General features: G+C 39.2%; 2 protein-coding genes across 5 annotated transcripts; one reads left to right on the plus strand and one right to left on the minus strand.

The window, feature by feature from the left end:
• Positions 1 to 3,873: 3,873 nt before the first annotated feature.
• Positions 3,874 to 5,898, minus strand: ptp4a1 (protein tyrosine phosphatase 4A1). Of its 3 annotated transcripts, XM_030771557.1 has the most exons (5): positions 5,769 to 5,898; positions 5,364 to 5,456; positions 4,991 to 5,121; positions 4,479 to 4,553; positions 3,874 to 4,058 (listed from the first exon to the last, which is right to left on the minus strand). In XM_030771557.1, exons 1-5 carry the CDS (start codon positions 5,871 to 5,873, stop codon positions 3,941 to 3,943), a joined length of 522 nt encoding a protein of 173 aa, XP_030627417.1. In that variant the 5' UTR covers positions 5,874 to 5,898; the 3' UTR covers positions 3,874 to 3,940. The 3 variants fall into 3 exon arrangements, with proteins under 3 accessions (XP_030627417.1, XP_030627418.1, XP_030627419.1); XM_030771558.1 differs by lacking the exon at positions 5,364 to 5,456; XM_030771559.1 differs by lacking the exon at positions 4,479 to 4,553.
• Positions 5,899 to 8,944: 3,046 nt separating this feature from the next.
• Positions 8,945 to 11,641, plus strand: lgsn (lengsin, lens protein with glutamine synthetase domain). 2 transcript variants are annotated; one of them, XM_030773000.1, is made up of 4 exons: positions 8,945 to 8,974; positions 9,301 to 9,904; positions 10,041 to 10,213; positions 10,454 to 11,641. In XM_030773000.1, the coding sequence occupies exons 1-4, from the start codon at positions 8,945 to 8,947 to the stop codon at positions 11,639 to 11,641; spliced, it is 1,995 nt and encodes a 664-aa protein (XP_030628860.1). The 2 variants fall into 2 exon arrangements, with proteins under 2 accessions (XP_030628860.1, XP_030628861.1); XM_030773001.1 differs by having other exon boundaries at positions 9,316 to 9,904.
• The last annotated feature ends 7,255 nt before the right edge of the window (positions 11,642 to 18,896 follow it).

The following is an 18,896-nucleotide window of genomic DNA, read 5'->3' on the forward strand; positions in this document are numbered from 1 at the left end:
AGGGGTCAACCAATATTAGTTTTTTTCAGGGGTGATATAGATATCGATTAGGGAAAGTGGGAAGACAGAAGAGAGAAACTGGGGACATGTCTGTGCTTATTCAAATATTGAGCTGAGTTCCACACCAAACAGAAGCAAATCAGACAAGAGCATGTAAATGTTGGAGTTATTTTAATTTGATAAAAGGGGAGAGATCATTTAATAAACTGAATGCCCACAGTGGTGAGTTTGAATTAGAGAAAGCAATGATAGCAAGGAATGGCTGCACACATGTCACTCGAACTTAAGAGACAGCAAGTTAAATTACGTTACTGAGAGAGTTTTGTAAGTAAAGTATGCTCTATTTACCAGCTACTGAGTTCTTCAGCTTTAGCATGCTTTTCCCACCTTTTTGCGTAGTAAAGAAGGAAAAAGGTTCTTGGGGCTTCTGCCACCTGCATCTCTTCCACAGAGAAGAATGTCAATTGGCTGTTTATTTATCATTTCAACCATTGTGATAATGCTGCGCGTGGGACATCGAGCCAGAATTTTCATTGGCAAGCATGTCAGTCCAATGACGATTCTGATAGTCAGAAACTTGATAGTCATCAGATCTGATTATCAGCTGGACCAATATTCTGTCAACTCTTTCATTCTGAACTGAAATGTGATGACTTTGTTCCACATCTTCTTGTTTCTTTCTCTATCGCAGAGCAACTTGCCCAGCTGGCTGCAAGCCTAAGTAGGCCCGAGTCTGGGATCGCCGGGCTGCCAGGTCCTCCTGGTCCTCCTGGCCCACCTGGCCCTGCAGGAGAAAATGGCTTCCCTGGACATACGGGAAACAGAGGATTACCAGGCCTTAAAGGACCTCCAGGGCTTTTGGGACGCAAAGGACCCAAAGGTAAAAAAGAAGCAGTTAAATTATTTGAGTTTTCAGGTGATTTGCTAGTCATGACAACCAGACTGCAGCCTCCATCGGTTCAGCTCATCGAGTAAAATGTGCAGTTGGCTCGCAGTTTGAGGATTCGGAGCACTGATTTGGTGAATATGAAGGTGACATATAGTAGTAGTGGAGTCTTCAATTATGCATGTATGGTTGCTCCACTGTAAATGAATCCATAGAACAATGTGTATGAGGTACAGATCTTAAAGAAATACATAACAGAGTAAATAAATGCTAACTGTCTTTATCGACAGTAGCCTGAATTATTCAGTTTACTGACAAAGACTGGCGTTGAAATAGGTGACGCGGGTGACCGGGGAGATAGAGGGCCAACAGCACGAGGTCCTAAAGGCAGTCCTGGACCCCCTGGCCTACCTGGTATGTATATGTGTCCCACAGGCATGTTTCAAGACATGTTTCAAGTGCAGAGGGCATGGCAGAGGTTTATAGCTGGACCATTTCCTCTTTTTTACTGTCCTTCTATTGTTTAACCATTACTATGTGTTATGTGTTTTCTTATAAGCCCATCAACTGAACATCACACGGATCCAATTATTCGGCATTCATCTGAACTCAACAACTCTTTAATGTTCAGCAGTCACATAGTTCAGGCATCCCTTTAGCTGCTTGAGACTCAAGCATTTGCACACTGACGTTATCTCATTTGTCCTGTGTATTCCCAGGTGATCCTGGCAGGGCAGCGTATGGCAATGATGGTCGCGATGGTTTGAGAGGTCCACCTGGTGTTCCTGGCATGCCAGGTGTTCCCGGGCCACCTGGTCCTCCTGGTCTTAATGGGTACTGTGAACCATCCCAATGTGTCCTTCAACTAGTGCCTCCACCACTGTCTGCCAAAGAGTCCAATATGAAGGGTCCAGATGGGCTGTGAACATAAAAGTTCCAGAGGTCCTAGAACAAATCCCTGTGTTGGGGTCATGGAAACCTAAGAGACTAATGGGGCACACTCAAAGGTACTGTTTTTGTAATGGTGATCGTAACTGTCGAACAATTTAAAAGAGGAATTTCTCATTGATTTTATTCCCATATTGAGAGTAAAGGATCATTTTCTTTGACGACCTCAGCAGTGGCTTTTCCCTCATTTGAGAAAAACTAAAATAAACATCAAAAGGTAATGCTGAATTGTCCAAAGGTATTTTTTTATATAATTATATGTTGATAAAATGCACATCTTGTATGTAAACTAAAATCAGTGTTCACAAATATGGGTTCAGTTTTTGTAGCACCAAATGTTCCTGTCCTCTTGGAGAATTCTGGGCTGCATCTTTTCACAGCAGCTGGCATCCTAATGTATGCTCTAATGTAAATCTTTGGAAAGATCAATCAAAATTACATTTGTGTTCAGGTTTTGTTTTTTTGTTTTCTTAAATCAAGACTCTTGAAACACAACATACAAAAAACTGATGTAAATGTGTCAATATTGTGCTTTCATGCAAATAACATGGCTGGCTTAATGAAGTGTTTGTCTGTTTTTGTTGTTTATTCAAGGTTCTACCATCTTGTTGAATTTAACTTGATATATGTGCAACTGGTGCTCAGTACAGTGCTGATCTCTTCTATATCATATTTCGAGAAATATCTAGGATTTTGTTTCTATGATATTCTTATTTATTATTTTTAGGTTTAATGTGACACCTACATTTGTGGAAAAAAGGGGAAAATAAAAGGATTTTGATAAAGATCTGTATGGTTTTGTATGAGAATTATGAATGTGGAGGTACCCATGGTAACGTGGCAGTCATAAGACTATCTGAAGTGTGTTGTTGAGACTTTCAGGATGAGATAACAGTTTACTACAGTGTAAAAAATACTCTGATGATAACACTGAAAAAGAACAGCACTATTAAGATGGTTACAAAAACAGTCATGTGCATCTTCCCTGTGTATACAGCTGGTCCACAATTTACAGAAACTCAATGACATGTAAACTTATTTTCTATTCTTGATTTCTTGCGAGTCAAATAGTTTGCAAGAGCAATGTCTGCTTAGGACAAAACACACATTAAGAGAATGCAAAGTAAATGACTATGCTATTAAAAGATGGTCTGAATATCTTTTTTTTTTTTCAGTGTATCATTTTAATGTACTTTCACAAGTTGGTGAACAGTTACAACTTGCCTCTCACTATACTAAAACACATATCCATTAATAATATAAATAGCCAATCTAATAGTACACATTTTCAAATACCGTACATTAATCAAGTATCCAAGTATTAAGTTATGCACATCAAATAAAGAGGCATACAAAATATTGCAGACATTGAGGTCCAGTTTGAAGCCAAAACACAAATCACACTATTGACATGGCAGTAATTAGTAAACAAAGTCTGAATAACAAAGAAATAATAATAAAAAAAACTAGCTCCCAATTCTCAATAAACTATTTCCTTTCAAACAATGACTCCATGTTTGTATTATGGTTCTAAACGTATTCTGTTTTCCCCTCTCCTTAATATGAAGGCTTCTGCAAATTAGACAAATCAATTCACAAGACTGCAAGATTGCATTACTTCCAAACGTGTTGAGAGACATTTAAATCTGAATCATTTGAAAGCAGGCATCAATCAATATATTTTGGAATATAAGACAAAAAATGATACATACTTAAATCAGTTTCAAAGTAAAAATTGCTGTTTGTTTGGCTGATAGCATCTTAGCAACAGCCTGCCAAAAAAAAAGAAAAAAAAGAAAAACAACAACAACAACAACAACAAAAAATTCAGGACAAATGGTAGAGGATTTCCATGAGTAATGTAAGAATTGCAATGCCCCTTTCAAACTCAACAAGCACAACATGAACAATTACTTCACCAACAGACCTCTCCAGAGGCTTCACAGTTAAACCAAGACAAACAGGGATGCTTGCAAAGAATTAAACTTGATCAATTTTCTTATTGGTGTTATTACATGATCGCCATATTGAGAGAAGAAACTGACCGCATTAGTCTAAGATATAAGAATTGGCTATTGTTTCATCAGAGTTAACACAGGATAGGTTCTACTGGATGCAGCAGTTGTTACGGTGGCTGTTGGAGTCTTTAAAGCGAAGACGCATCTTTGGACGATACTTCTCCAGGTAGAAGAGCTGCTTGCTGTTGAATGCTCCACGACGCTTCCTGAATTTTTGGGCAATATTAGATTTATAATATTTGATATGACAATCAATTTTTAAAAAAAATCATTTGAAGATTTGTGTGTATGAGCGGGAAATCTGTTTTAAATTACTGTTCTAATGTCGATGGAGCACTTCTGTATGATAGCCTTGAATGACTGCCAAACTTTAGAAGTTTACGGCAAAGTAATAAATGAGGTCTGCACATCAACAGAGCTCTAAGTTTTAGTCCTTCAAAAAAATTCCAAGTCTGGCTTTGAATTCTATGTGCCGAAACGTGTTGATCATTTGCGTCAGTGAAAGCCAATTTTCAATCAAGATTTATTTATTTATTTTCCACTAGAAGATGGCTGTAGAATGAATTAATCCATGCCAGCTGAGGAGGTGTGTTGCATTAACGACCTTGGGAAAGAGATATACTCACTGTCGGATGAACTGGACAGCATCTTCATACTTCATTCCACATTCAATGAGGGCAAGAGCAACAAGGACTGGAGCCCTACAGGCATAAATAAGAACCAATGTGACGAAATTTATCACACATACCTTTTATGCATTCTATTTAACATCTATTTAACATTCTTTTTTAATACATTCTCTCACTAAGCTATGCTAACTAATGTCTTCCATAGGCTTGCTCTTATAGCAAGGACTGCTGCAGTGGGGTAAAGGGATATAAGAGAAACGGGTGCCCTGTTACAGCACCTTCTACATGGTTGATGGAACTTGTCTACTGATGTTTTTATACAGGGCTTAAGTCCCACATCACCTGCTGAGAACACATGTATTGTTACATCGCTATTACGTGAGCAAACAAGTTGCAAAATACATACATTTGCAGAGAAACTGGAACACATGAATAGCTTAAACCTGATGTGGTGGCTATATATCATGAGATTTGTAAAGTAATTTTAAGAAACAGGATCACTTATTTACCTTCCAAGGCCAGCTACACAGTGGACAGCAATGCAACAGCCAGGCTCCTCCCTGAATTTAATTCTCAACAAATTCAGCCAATCATCAACAATCTGGTTGGAAGGAGGGGCTCCATCATCAAATGGCCAATCCTACATTTCAGGAGAGAAAAATATTGATTGAATGTCAAAAGACGTTTGAATTGAATTTCTATCTTAGAAATCTAGCCCCAAAACCTTCGCTGCACCTGTGACTGCAATGCAGATGTGTTTCTTTCAAACCTACCTCATTTCATAATAACATGTTTGCAGCATAATATGACTGATAATTAAAGCATTTCATTTTATTTACAGAACTGGGCTTTTTTGAGATATGCAGAATCATGGGAACTTACCAGAACTTGAATTCCCTCTTTAACCACCAGACTAGCATCATATGTTGCTTCACACACTCGCACAACTGTGGTGACTCCATATTTCTTTAACTCCTATGAGGAGAGAGCACAAATATGTAGCACAGCACCAACAAACTTCATTTCAACCTGCTGAATGGCTGTACCTGTCTATTGTGTAAAACAGCATTTCTTGAAATAGCCACAGTAAACAGATCAACATTTCCTAGATCTGTTTTTACCATCACTGAATGTGTGCTACCCCCATCAGTTTACTAACCTTAGCATCAAGCTTTACACACACACACACACACACACACGTATATATATACATACATATACATTAAACTGACCGCATCAATCATTTGCACCTGACAGTGTAGAGGTTTAGATCAAACAACAGCTCACCTCAATGAATTTATTCAAGGTGGCATTGGTGGGGTTGTGGGTAATGAGAAACCTCATGTTTTTATAGGTGATTTCCACCGGGGCTGGGCGGTTCATACGTGCCATTGTTGCAGATGAAAAAAAGGATCAAATCTTAAAAAAAAAAAAGAAAAAAAGGGAGGGGCAGGGGATCTTCGAAAGCTCCACAAGACAAAAAACCAAAATGCCAATAAATGGCAAAAGCCGGGCTAAACAAAATGTGCAATGACCAACAAGAGGAAGGAACAAGACTAAAGTTTAGGGACGAAAGCGAGAGAATTAAAAAAAAAAGGAAAAAAAAAAATCCAGTACAACAACAAAAATATCAAGGCTGGTCCTCTGGCAAGCGAGGATTCAGTGGCCAACGAGGGCAGTGCACTTTGGAAGATTTACCCCATCCAGACTTGCTCAGCCACAGTGGACGCACTCTCCGTGTCCAATCCCGCCGACTTTAAAATCCTTAGGCTAGTTTCTTTGCTGTGAGGTAGCAAGGCCCAGTGTTCACTTATCTGCATGCACGCCGTGCTGAGCCTGGCAGTAGTCTCCACTGCCCTTCAGAAACTCCATAAATGTATGACCCAAAACACCACAGAATTGCTGCAGAGGAAGGAAGGAAGACGTCAGTAGGTTTCTTAAATAAAATTAGATAACATGTGCAAGTACATGTACAAATAAAAGTAGCTACAGTATATCAGGAGGTGACACTGCACACTGTGAGAGCGCCTGGTAGAGTTGATTCGACACCTATACGGTGTTAAATAATTTAGCACTGGTCAGATTTTTAAATAAATGCAATGAGTAATTCTATTTGCTGTATATTATTATTCCTTTAAAGCTACTGCATAAAACACATTTACACAACAAAGCAAAATTAGGCTATTCAGTAGATGCTTGTGGTTATTCAAATAACTTGGATGGTGAGATCTCAAAAAAGAAATGGAGCACTTCCTACTCTTCTCCTTTAATTCAAGAAACAACAAAGGAAGGCCTACAGAATGGTATTTCCAAACCCTGAAGTGCCAGATGTAAAAATGCTTTTGGCTTTACACTGGTCTATACAGTATTGAGACGACAACAGGAAATGGTAGCTTATTCCGATAAGATGCTGCACAAATACAGCTACTGTCTGGCTGCTGTTGAGACCCAGAATAAATACGCTAAAATGTAATAAGGTGCTCAGTGTATAAATTTAAATTTATGCAGCTTCGAGGGGAGACTCACCATTCCTAGTATTGTTCAAGAATATTGTCAATATTGGCTAGCTACATATTTTCAGACTAGCAGAACCAGCCATTGAGAGACCTGTTCTCTATTTCAGCTACTGAGCTAGATGTTTCTAGAAAGGCGTAGCTATAGACACCCTGTAATGGTTTAACTACTATCTTACAATCTCATAATATAAATTCATAGCCAATTTGTCGCGCCTCTTTGTTGTGACCTCAATGTATGCCTCCCAGCAAAGAGGATCCATCGAGAAAACTACCACATCCTATTGTCTCAAATCAGTACATACAAAAGCACCAAAAAGCCACCTAGCTAGCTAACGCTATATCATATTTAAGTCTTACTGAGATAGTAAGCTAAAACAGTAATTCGATAATATACACATATGCTAACTAAACAGATCCATACAACGTTCTAGTCACAAAACACAAAATTCTGGAAAGACACCTATTATTTGGCGACCTATAAACAGCCTCTAGTCTGGCTTTGTACAAATACCCTAGCTGGACAGCAAAACTGGAGTTTGTTGATTTGCACTGCACAAACCATCCAAGAGTCCAACCCTGAGGGTCGAGATTATTTAATAATGATAATATTTAGTTCTGTTCTCAAAGTCGTCAATAAACAGGACCAAAAAGATTGTTCAGTATTGTAAGAAACCGAATGCCTCATTTTTAGGTTTATTTACTAGCTGGCTAACTAGCACAGGATAGAATTGCTACCATAGTTGTTAGTTAAGTTAGACCTGTGTCAACTGAATAAATAAGCGTGCAAAACAAAATATCCATATCGTTAGCGCACAGTTTATGCAGACTTATAAAGTACTATGAAGAGGCAAAATAGTGCGCCTTATAAAACTTATGTACACAATTTTTTGGTGTGAGACAAAGCTCATGCTAGCCAGCGATAGCCAGGCTAATTGTTATGCTAGGTAGGGTCGTTAGCAGAAAGCTCTCATATTGAAACAAATCTCACATAATGAGGCAAATATTCATTGTCGAGAGTCGACAGCTGAATATCCATTTATCCGACCATTTGTACTTACTGGAATATGCTTACTCATTGAAGATTGTAGCTTAATCATAAAGCCGGTCCTAAGAAAAACGTAAAGGGTACGAAGTGGTTCAGCACCATACAGCCGCCACTGGAGCTCCGCCGTCCTTAATCAAATGTGTAAGGCTATAGTGCTCGTAGCCGCACCCAAGAGTAGGATATGCCATACGCCTGTGTGGATGTATGTTCAGTAAATAATATATTAAAAACAATTTGAGCGTCCGTCATAAATCGACATCGTACTGTCAAAACTGCGGTTGTGTTCGTCTTTAATGATACTGTTGTCATATGTGGAAACAGACTTGTCTGTTCAATCTGTTATTAATTGGCAAAATACGGACTACAATTCGACAGAACAATCACAACGTCCCACAACACTAAATAAATAAATAAATAAATAATAAATGAAATAATTTGGTCACAAGGGCACCATAAACAAAACGGTATGTTTTGTGCTTCAGTCACAATAAATGTGAGGAATAAATAAACAAAAGATTTCTATAAAATCTCATATGTAATGACTGTGTGCACTTTTTCATTACTGCATCTTTCCAGAATTGGGATGAATAATGCGGATGAGCTGTTTCAAAACAGCTGATGTGTGGGGATTTCACCCCTGTTTGCACCCATACAATAGATCATGGACAGCCTGGACAGTTCTTGTGCATTGCAGATTACAGGGGAGAAACACATACATTTCAGAAACAGCTTGTTAATTGCACCGACCACTCTCCTATGGGCTCCCAGGACTTAGCAGAGAGAATTTCCTGATCAGCCAGCATTGTGCCAGTGGTTTTTACAAGATATGCACGGTCAGAGCTGTGGTTTTAAAGAGGAGCCATCAAATTTCATTTGGGAATAAAGAAATAACTGAGAAGAGCATGCAAGAAGCAGAAGATTCCAGAATTAGGGTAAAGATTTGTTTTGGACATATTTTTAAATGACTGCTGCTATTTTCAGTATTCTGTCTATGTATACTGTCATATGACATTAAACGTCCATGAAAAATTCTTGAAAATATCAAACTAGTAACAAATATATAACGAAGGAAAGAAAAAAGAATTTCTTGGGTTTTTTTGTTCATATGACATATGCTTAGAACAACTTTTGGTTTGCAAATTTTCTTTACTGAGAATGAAATCTAGATATATGAAATGATAAATAAAAAAAGTTTCATTTTTCATTTTGTAACATCTGATTAAATGTGTTACAGTAACTGATGCTTTATGATTTCTAGGATAAATCATCTAAGGACAAAGACCAGGTGGATGGCACCAATATGAGCTCTGACAGTAAGAAGGGAGTGAAAGTCAGTGGGAAGTATTCAGTTACTGGAGACAGGGAAGGACAAGACAGTTTACCTGGCCTAAGACCAACAGATAACCCCATCGTAACTTCCATTCGTCCTCCACACTGTAGACCCTCTGTATACACTGACTCTCAGCAGGAGGAGAGTGTCACCAGAGAGGAACAAATAAAGCAAAGTCACTCCCATGAAGCAGGTGTCTCAAAGCAAACGATGGAAGAGCTTAAGAGTGTATTAAAAGATACCACCCAGTTACATACTAAAGAGAGGAATGAGCATCAGTCATGGAGTCCTTACACCTACTTACACGGGACTAAAGCGGATGGTCGCCAGGATGAGGGATCCTCTAAGTCCTTCAGCACTTTCAGACCCCTTACAGAGAGCACTAGAAGATCCTCAAGGCCCCGGGGTAGCACTGCATCTCAGCAAGATGGTGGTTCTTCAAGATCCCTTGCTTCTTCTACTCAGTCATCCAGTTTGAGGTCTCCAACTCCCGAAAGGTCTCACTGGGAAGAGACTTGGTCCTCTGAGACAGGTCAGTCAACATGCCTTTGAATTATTTACATCCTTGAATTATTTACAGTTACATCCTAGTTGAGAAAGTCTCACTAGCCCAGATTATCACATGAATTTCAGTGGTTATTGTTTGTAGTATTGTTTATTGTTCACAGATAATAATAAGGACACCACCCAGACAGACATGATTTGGTCTCGAAGCTTCATCTCTGATGTGGAACAGATAAAACAGTATATTTCCCGTGAAGACGTAAGCTTTGTTCGCTTTGAAGCTACAGATCTCCATGGAGTGTCCCGATCTAAAACTGTTCCAGCTCGCTTCTTCCACGTAAGTATGTTATTATGACTTTCAAGGCCCCTTTAGGGATAGACACTGTTCAAATCATAGCATTGTTAACATAAGAACTTAAAGCTGTGCAGAGATTGGTCATATTAGAAATCTACACACAATTTCTAACAATATGACCAACAGAATAATGAGGCACTTTAAAAACAGAAGTTTTAAAGAGTTTCTTTGGTTTTTTTGTTTTGTTTTTATTTTGTTTTTCTGGCCTCTTTTTTATTGTAGGAAAAAGCAGTGTATGGTGTGCCAATGCCAAGAAGCTACTTAGAGTTAACTCTAAGCCCCAAAATCAATGAGGTAGATCATCCAAGTGCCCCTAACTTCAGCAGTGACGTGCTATTGATCCCTGACCTCTCTACCTTCCGAATCCTGCCATGGACTGAACAGACAGCCCGGATCATCTGTGACCCCTGCATGGTCACTGGGACCCCTCTTCGCACCTCGCCTCGTCTTATTGCCAAGCAATTGTTAGGTCAGCTACGGAACATGGGGTTCTCCCTTCATTCCTGCTTTACCTACGAGTGTTATATCCTGGGAGCTCCTGAGAGAGTGGGCCCAAAAACTGTCTTTTTTCCTGCTACCACATTGCTAAGTAACCATGACCTCCCCTTTCTGCAGCACCTGGTGAATGGTATGTACTACATGGGTGTAGATGTAGACAGCTTTGCATCTGCAAGTGGTCCAGGGCAGATGGAGATCTCTTTCAAGCCCCAATTTGGGATAGAGGCTGCGGACAGTGCCTTCACATTTCGCACTGGTATTAAAGAAGTGGCACGTAAATTCAGTTACATTGTCAGCTTCTTTACCGATGATGGAATCTACAATTCAGGCCTGTTCTCACACAGTCTCTGGGATGCCAATGGAAGGCGTAGCCTTTTCCACACTGGAAATGGGGAGATGTCTGAAATAGGCAGGAAGTGGCTTGCTGGTCTTCTTCACCATGCACCTGCCCTCAGCTGCCTTTTGGCTCCTGGTATTGGCTGTCGCAGTCAGCTGACAAAGGACATGAAAGATCGTAAGCGTCCTTTCTATGCCACATGTGGCTACAACAACAACAGCTGTGCATTCAATGTGAAGCTTCATGGTGGTAGACTGACTCACATCGATAACAGGCTGGGCTCAGCCATGGCAAACCCTTACATTGTGTTAGCTGCTACTGTAGCAGCTGGGCTTGATGGTATCAAGCGTAATCTCAGCGTGGACCAGGGTCTAAACAGAGCTCCAGCCCAGCAGAAAGAGTTTGCTATCCCTGTTAAGTTGGAGGATGCTCTAGAGGCTCTGGAGGAGGACAGCATGCTGTGCGGTGCCCTGGGTGAACCATTTGTTCAGTATTTCCTTGCTATGAAGCGGTTTGAGATTGAGACTCAGGAGTTGGATGCAGAGAGGAACAAAAGCCTGGAATATTTCATTTAGTGGTACTTTGAATTATGAAATTAAGTACCTGACATTGATGAAATTTGGAATATTATTTGCTTAAATTAAATATTTTCCACCATTCTATGTTTCCATCTTTTGTGTTGTTGAGCACAATTAGTATAAAAAAATATAAAACAGTAAGTCTATAAAAGACAAAACAGTTTACTGTGTGGTTTATCATTATGGGAAGGCTTTATATGGACCACCATTAGACATAGACTTGACCTGAATGCAACCATATGTGGAATTAAACTAAATATAGATAAACTAAGTATGGATATAAACATGAGTCATGCAGTGGGATTTAGTCATTTTAATCAAAATGTAACAGATCCTTTACTATATTTACATTAGACTCCATATAAAGAACCGTAACTTATGGAATAATATATTACAAAGTTTTGAAGCTTGCAGTTTTCTTCTTAATCTATCTATCTATCTATCTATCTATCTATCTATCTATCTATCTATTAAAGCAGTATTTATGCTATTATTCAACACTTTTCTGAAATTGTTCTACCATTATTTTTCTGTATCTACAAAATTTAAACAGACTGACAGAATATGATTAACATGATAAGAGCAAAGCTTAATAAGATATAGAACATGTAAGTTCCACCACAACAACTGAAATTTGTAATCCTTTACAAAAGACTTGAAATAAATTTATGGATTTCATTACACTTATGGCAGCCACTTATTCTATTTTGCAAAGCCAGTGTTTTTCTATTCAAGCATAGGTTCACTTGTTTTTATGGATTAAATTACCCACGCGCTGTATGAACCTTCCGAATTTGTTTTCATTTGATGTTTGTGTTTGAAACCGTGAATAACTTTGTGACATTCCAGATGAGACACCTCTTGGGTGGAACACAAACAGGCTTGGCCGTTTTTCTGGTATGTGCGTGTTTACGTGAATTGTGACAGGTTTGTCAGATGATTTCTTTTCAAAAGACACAAACTGTTCAAATCGACTGTAGGCTTTCTTTTTCCTTCCTGTTAGCGAGTTGGAGCTCAGGCTCTCCAAAGTGACAATTGAGGATACGGAGTCATATCTAACGTTCTGAGCTGCATCAGTTGCTACACATGGGGATGATTCCACATGAGTATTCAGGGCAATCTTGCTCTCGTCCTCTGAAGTCCTTGTGCTCAGCACTGCATTTGACTCAGTTACAATTTCTGGCATATCTTCCTCAGTTTCAGCCTCATGGTCTGATGGCTTGTCTGTTGTATCTATAATTTCCTTTCCTCTCTCCACTATCTGAGCATTTACTTCAATATGATGTGGGGAGACACTTCCTGATGAGATCTGAGATAAGTCAGTACAGCCTTGAGCTGTTGTTTCTTTGCATGACTCGGCCCTCAGGTCTAGGTTTTCTGAGCTGGCAATGGGGGTTTGAACCCCTGCTTCCTCTGGAATATCAAGCAATGACATCATTGTTCTGTTGCTGCTCTCAAAAGGACACATACGTCTTAGGTTTGAAGATCTGAAGAGGGGCTCGCTCAGTTTTGACTCCAGATGAGTAGCAGAGGATGTCCTGGATGGTGGTTCTTGCCAGTTATGGTAGTTTAGGTTATTTCTTTTGGAAGGGGTATGTAAATCAAAGTGTGAGACTGATCTGTGGCTTTCTTTGAGGTTATTTGGACTCTCTCTCAGATCTTCTGTCAAGACACTGTCATCATTGCTATTTTTCTTACTTAGAGAAGTTTTGGAGCTGTGCACATCGTCACTAGTGTTCTGCTGTGTGTTTTGTGGTGATTCCACTTCCTCACATCTGTTCTCGGGATCTGTCTTGGTAGGCGTCTGTCTGGCATGTAAAAGTGAGGTATACACAGACTGCAGAGGACGTTTGCCCAGGTTTGAAGTGACTGGTAAATTTGCACCATGAGAGCCCTTGGAATTCCTTAGTTTCAGGGTCAGGTCTTCTTTCTCTCTCTGTCCCTCACAAAGTCCAGAGGGTAGCAATGTTCGTATGTCTGATCTGTTATCAGATAGACAAGTTTGACTCTCCAAACTCAGGGCTGATGTGGGGCTGTTTGTATAATTGGTTGGTATATGTTGACCTTGTTCAAAGTCCTGAAAATTGAATGATGAGCTCCTGCTAAGAGAGGACTTGCCATCAGAAAGTGCGGGATGGATGTGCTGTTGGTCATTCTTTGTGGGTGTTTGGCTGTCTTTAAGGTAAGAGTCAATCCTCAGTTTAAACAATGACCAGTCAGAGGTACTGAGGTGTCTGCAATTGGCAAACACATCAGAGGGAGAAGGAAGGTGATTCGCACCCTCCACAATGCCATATTCTATGGAGCTTCTGCTTCCCAGATAATTTGAACCATTTAATTTTTTCTGTAGCCCATCCTCATAAGTGTGTATCTTTGTGAGTCTTCCATTGTCCATCTGGTAACTTTGCGAGAGCAAGCTTTGAAGACTAAGGCCACGTTGTGCTGTGGGTCTCTTAGCACTGCGAGCACCATGGAAGGAGCTCGTCATCCCATAGGCTTCCGTCTTAAAGGCATCAAGACTGTATCTTCTCCCTAACAACTCAGTGGAGTGTGGGTTGTATAGATGTACATAACTGTTGGTGGGGCGCAGATTCTTCTGTATCATGGACTCCTGTGCTGTTGTCTTAGGTAGAGTGGAGCGAGCATACAGTCTTCTGAACTCCTCATCAAATAGCACCACCAACTGACCAGTGATCACTACTACCATGCTTAAGTTGATCCTCTCATATGACCACATGAAGCTATAGGGAGTATTGAGGACAAATTGATTCATCTTATTAAAGTGTAGCACTTCTCAGTAATGAATAACTTTTCTACCATAAATCTTAAAGTGACACAGATACTAATGCAGGCCCAATCAATCCATGTAGTAGCACTTGCAAAACTCTTTTCTCATTGCAATTTGCCATGGTTCATTGGAGTTCAGTTAAATTCTGATGAGCTTATTCAAAGAAAATGCATCAAGTTATAGTCATAAATAAGAACCAACCTGTATGAGCCATATGTGACAGTGTGACAGTCCACCAACATGAACCTCTGATCCATGGTTCCATGGAACTTTGCCCCTGACTGACAGCGGTAGTCTTGCCCCTTTACTGTGCGGACTCTCATGTTCTGAAAAAAAAACAATATATAGTATGTAATATTTTTTAACACGCTAAACATTTTTTTTTTTCATTCAGTGCATGCTAAAACAAACTGCGATGTTGGAAAGGTCAGGAAGTCCTTACCAGTAAAAGTACCAATAAAACCAGTTTTGAAAAATGCTTGCCTAAAAATGTATCTCAGGCCTTTAGGCAATTTGAACCAGAAAAAACACATCCCCTCACACTGGCCTCTCAGGACGTGACAATCACTCAGTCAACATTTAGTTACAAGGAGACGTCTAGTTTTAAGCCCGAAATATTTTCTTACTCAGATGGCTAGGCATGAGCTCTGCTTTGGAGTGACAATGTTCAGTTGACATTTGAGATGGTGTGACAAGAGACATGACACTCAGCTAAAACAGCAGGACTGAAAAGAAACTCTGCAATTTTAAGATCTGTCCTAATGCTCATTCATGGGGAAGTGGCTGCAGGGAAAACCAAGATAACAGGTTTCAGAGCAAATGTCATGGTAAATGCATTGTCAGTGTAAATGTCAGGGTTGCTTAAGGCTGGCTTATTAAACAAAGAAGACTATTGCTGTAAGAATAAATGTCAAATGTTTCTCACCTTCAGTGCTTGAACTGGAATATTAGCCTTCTCAGTCATGGTAAGAAAACTGCTAAACTGGAAGTCATCCAAGAGTATGTAGATCATCACTCCTCGAAAGGAGGCAGCAACAATGTCTCGGAATATTTCCACATCAGTAAAGACATCCATAGCAATAGCAATTGCCTGTCGGCGAAAATAGTTTGAGTTATTCAGGTGCAAAATGACAAAGATTTCCTGGCCTATACCGATGGAGAATACTCTGAAAAAAAACCCTAATTTACCATACAATGAAAATTGAGGGTATACATTTGCACGTGGTCAATGTTTTTGTTGAAACACTGGCCTGAAAATATGTTATAATTTGTTAAGTGATTTTAAAAAACTGCATTTATAACTTACATTTACACCCATGACTATGAATATGCAAGTCTGAGACTCCAGTCTTCATGCAAGCAATTGGTCTACCAAAATTAGATATTGCACTTTTCAAATTTTGTTAGAAACACACCTGGTCAAAGCATGTCATGCCATGATATGGGTCAGTTTTAAGAGCTTTACACATATTTACACCTATATTTATACAGTAAAATGTGACAGTCTATTTTCGCTTGTTGGTTGGCACTATCATGGGCTGCAATCTAAAATCTAGAGTGAGGGTTGAAACATTGCAGCATCCGTCTGGTTTTGTGGTGCTCAGGGTGGTAACTACATTTAACTTTATTGAAATTAAATCATAAAACATGTGTCCACACCCTGCCAGATGAATTATACACAAGAGAAAATGACAGGCAAGCACTTGGTTTAGTCAAGACATGTTTAAAGATGACATTTAACATCCTGTTCAGACAAGTTTGGTGCAGTTAGCCAGCATAAAAAAGTATTGGCTAACCTCTGCCAGCATTGATACACGGGTAGTTGACGTAACATGCTATTTTACGTGTCCAGGGTTTCTTAAATAGATAATTGTAGTAACTTTTGTATTTTTATATTATTGATCACGTAGTGTATTCATAGAGCATACTGGATTTTCAGTCAGGGCTCAAACCAGAATTTTGAACTGAACATCAAAATACTCATATGGTGTGACTGTTTAGAACATGCCTCACACCTGAATAAAACCAGTAACATGGAAATATGTCCTGTGTTTTAGGATTAGAATACAGAAACAGATGTTTTTTTTAAGTCCATACACAATACTCCGGTTAGCTCTGGTTGAACAGATTTTCTCTGAGAATTGGGTATTATGTGGCGCGATGCTATATTGTAAGTTATGAACAATCAATTATTTGGACGAAGAGCCCATCCTCACTCACTCTCACTCTTTATCTAAGCCGCCTATCCTAATCAGGGATAAACTCGCTCATAGGGCAAAAGGCGGTGAAACACCCTGGACAGGTCGCCAGTCCAACGCAGGCCAAACACACTCACTCATACCCGGGGGCAATTTAGCATCCCCAATTCACCTAACCTGCATGTCTTTGGACTTTGGAAGGAAATCCACGCAGACACGGGGAGAACATGCAAACTCCACACAGAAAGGACCCTGGCCACCTGACTGGGAATTCAACCTGAGACCTTTTTGCTGTAAGGCGACTACTACCCACTGCACCACCATGTTGCCCCGAGGCCATCCTCAACCAGGAAAAACAGAGAGCAGGGCAGATGTACCTCCAAAATACATCAGAATGTTGTGGGGTGAGTTTTGCATATTTTTCTCATTAAATGGCACCCTTTTAGAGTTCCAAACTCATGGTATATTTTGTGAATTATATTGTGGCACTACGTACACAAAAATGCAATGCTTTTAAATTTTTGTCACTGAAACACTAAAAGCATTGCTGTAAGGTGGTAGTGGACGCACTATGAGGATGATAGCTGATTTCAGTTAGGTTACAGATTGACCTAACTGCCTGAAGCATAATGTGGTGTGACATTAAATCATAATGTCACACCCTATTACAGACATGCTGCAGTAGTTTGAATGTCACACTGTATGATTTATCAGTTACAGTATAAGGATTGCACTTCAGATAAATAAAAACACAGAAAATAATAGTTGCATTAGCTGAATAACTACCTGCATTGTCCACACAATTATTCATTATGCAATTAAGATTTAAACACCAACCCTGCTTTTTGCACATTTTTTGTCATTTCCACTCAGAGAATTCCCCTAAGAGATAGTGAGTGATGATGTGTTTGTAGAGTGCATACACGCTATCTCTCAACCACTAAACAGCTTTAATTTCTTTATGTTGCCATGAGACAGATACTATAAGGGTATCAGGTGCAGATACAGTGAAAGATTTAACACCAAGCCTGCAAGGAGAGAAGAAGTCCTCAGAGAAAGACAGAGAAAGAAAACTGATCAGAGCTGTTCATATAAGACAGAGAATATTGTCAGAATAGTGCAGCTGACTTGAAAATTGTGAAGTAATGTTCATAACTGTATATAAAACATATTTGTATTACTGTGTGTACGATGCATGTTTTCAGAGGCCTAATTAAGTGTTAGTTATTATCCATATTTTGATTTAGTTCTTGTGTCCGGGATATTTATCTCTGCTTGATATTAAAAACCTATAACTTTTTTTATAGATTAAAGTTGCAGCTTTAAATTTTTGGATACCATTTTTATAATACATTGTCTTGTTCTGTTGTCATTATCCTACGGTGTGCTGCTAAATCATTTGTTGGAAGGTGATGTCAGCATCTTTCAAAAGAATGATCCTCTATTTGTAGCTTGGTCTGTCAGAATTAACCTAAAATATTATGGGAGATAGGGATGATGTTCATGTATGCAACTTTGTTACCAAAAAAATCAACACATACACAAATAAATATACTTATTTACGGCTTGATTTCAGTAGACTAAATATTGGAAATTGATACTGGATGTATTTTCTTTAGAAAAATATATCCTTTTTGCATTTTTTGTAGAATTTGTGATCTGTAACACCACATGACAATTTTAGGGTTTAACCTGGACAAATATGAAAATTGTGAAGTCAAAACACAAAAATTCACATGCAAAAATGATACCTTTCTGAGTAGTCATTAGTATATTCCAATACAACTATATAATTTTCATATCTTGCTCTAAAAGGCTTTTTTTCATACTCAACTGTCAAACAACCATGTCTTAAGTTTATTTCTTATAAAAAGGACAAGAAAGACCTTGAATTTAGAAATGTCTCACCAATTTTGCCTCCTGTATTTGTCTGCGAATCACATCTTTGATGCTTGGAGTGTTCGTTCTTGGTGGATTGAAAAACATATTGATTCGAGTCTCAACATTTTGAAACATGAATTCTGGCCAACCAAGGTCAAGATCAGGTACTTCCTCATCGGATGCCACTGGGAAGTAGGTTGAGGGAGCACCATCTTCAGTTTGATGGTTGTCCTTTAGCTCATTGTCTTTGGGTGGCCATGTGATGCTATCTAAGATATGGGCAATCTCCTCCTCAGAGAGGAAAGCATCGACTCCCTCAACTCTCAGGAAGTCCTGGTATGCTTCCCTACCTCCTTTCACCAGAGCATTGATGGCCAGACGGTGT

The sequence above is a fragment of the Chanos chanos genome, chromosome 4 (assembly GCF_902362185.1).
Source record: "Chanos chanos chromosome 4, fChaCha1.1, whole genome shotgun sequence".
Classification (NCBI taxonomy): Eukaryota; Metazoa; Chordata; class Actinopteri; order Gonorynchiformes; family Chanidae; genus Chanos; species Chanos chanos.

Coding starts and splice junctions, on each gene's coding strand:
- lgsn (XM_030773000.1), top strand. CDS start 8,945: ATGCAAGAAGCAGAAGATTCCAGAATTAGG. Junction 8,975..9,300: donor CAGAAGATTCCAGAATTAGG/GTAAAGATTTGT, acceptor TATGATTTCTAG/GATAAATCATCTAAGGACAA. Junction 10,214..10,453: donor TTCCAGCTCGCTTCTTCCAC/GTAAGTATGTTA, acceptor TTTTTATTGTAG/GAAAAAGCAGTGTATGGTGT.
- ptp4a1 (XM_030771557.1), bottom strand. CDS start 5,873: ATGGCACGTATGAACCGCCCAGCCCCGGTGGAAATCACCTATAAAAAC. Junction 4,554..4,990: donor TGTGTAGCTGGCCTTGGAAG/GTAAATAAGTGA, acceptor TTATGCCTGTAG/GGCTCCAGTCCTTGTTGCTC. Junction 4,059..4,478: donor GCTGTCCAGTTCATCCGACA/GTGAGTATATCT, acceptor CCAAAAATTCAG/GAAGCGTCGTGGAGCATTCA.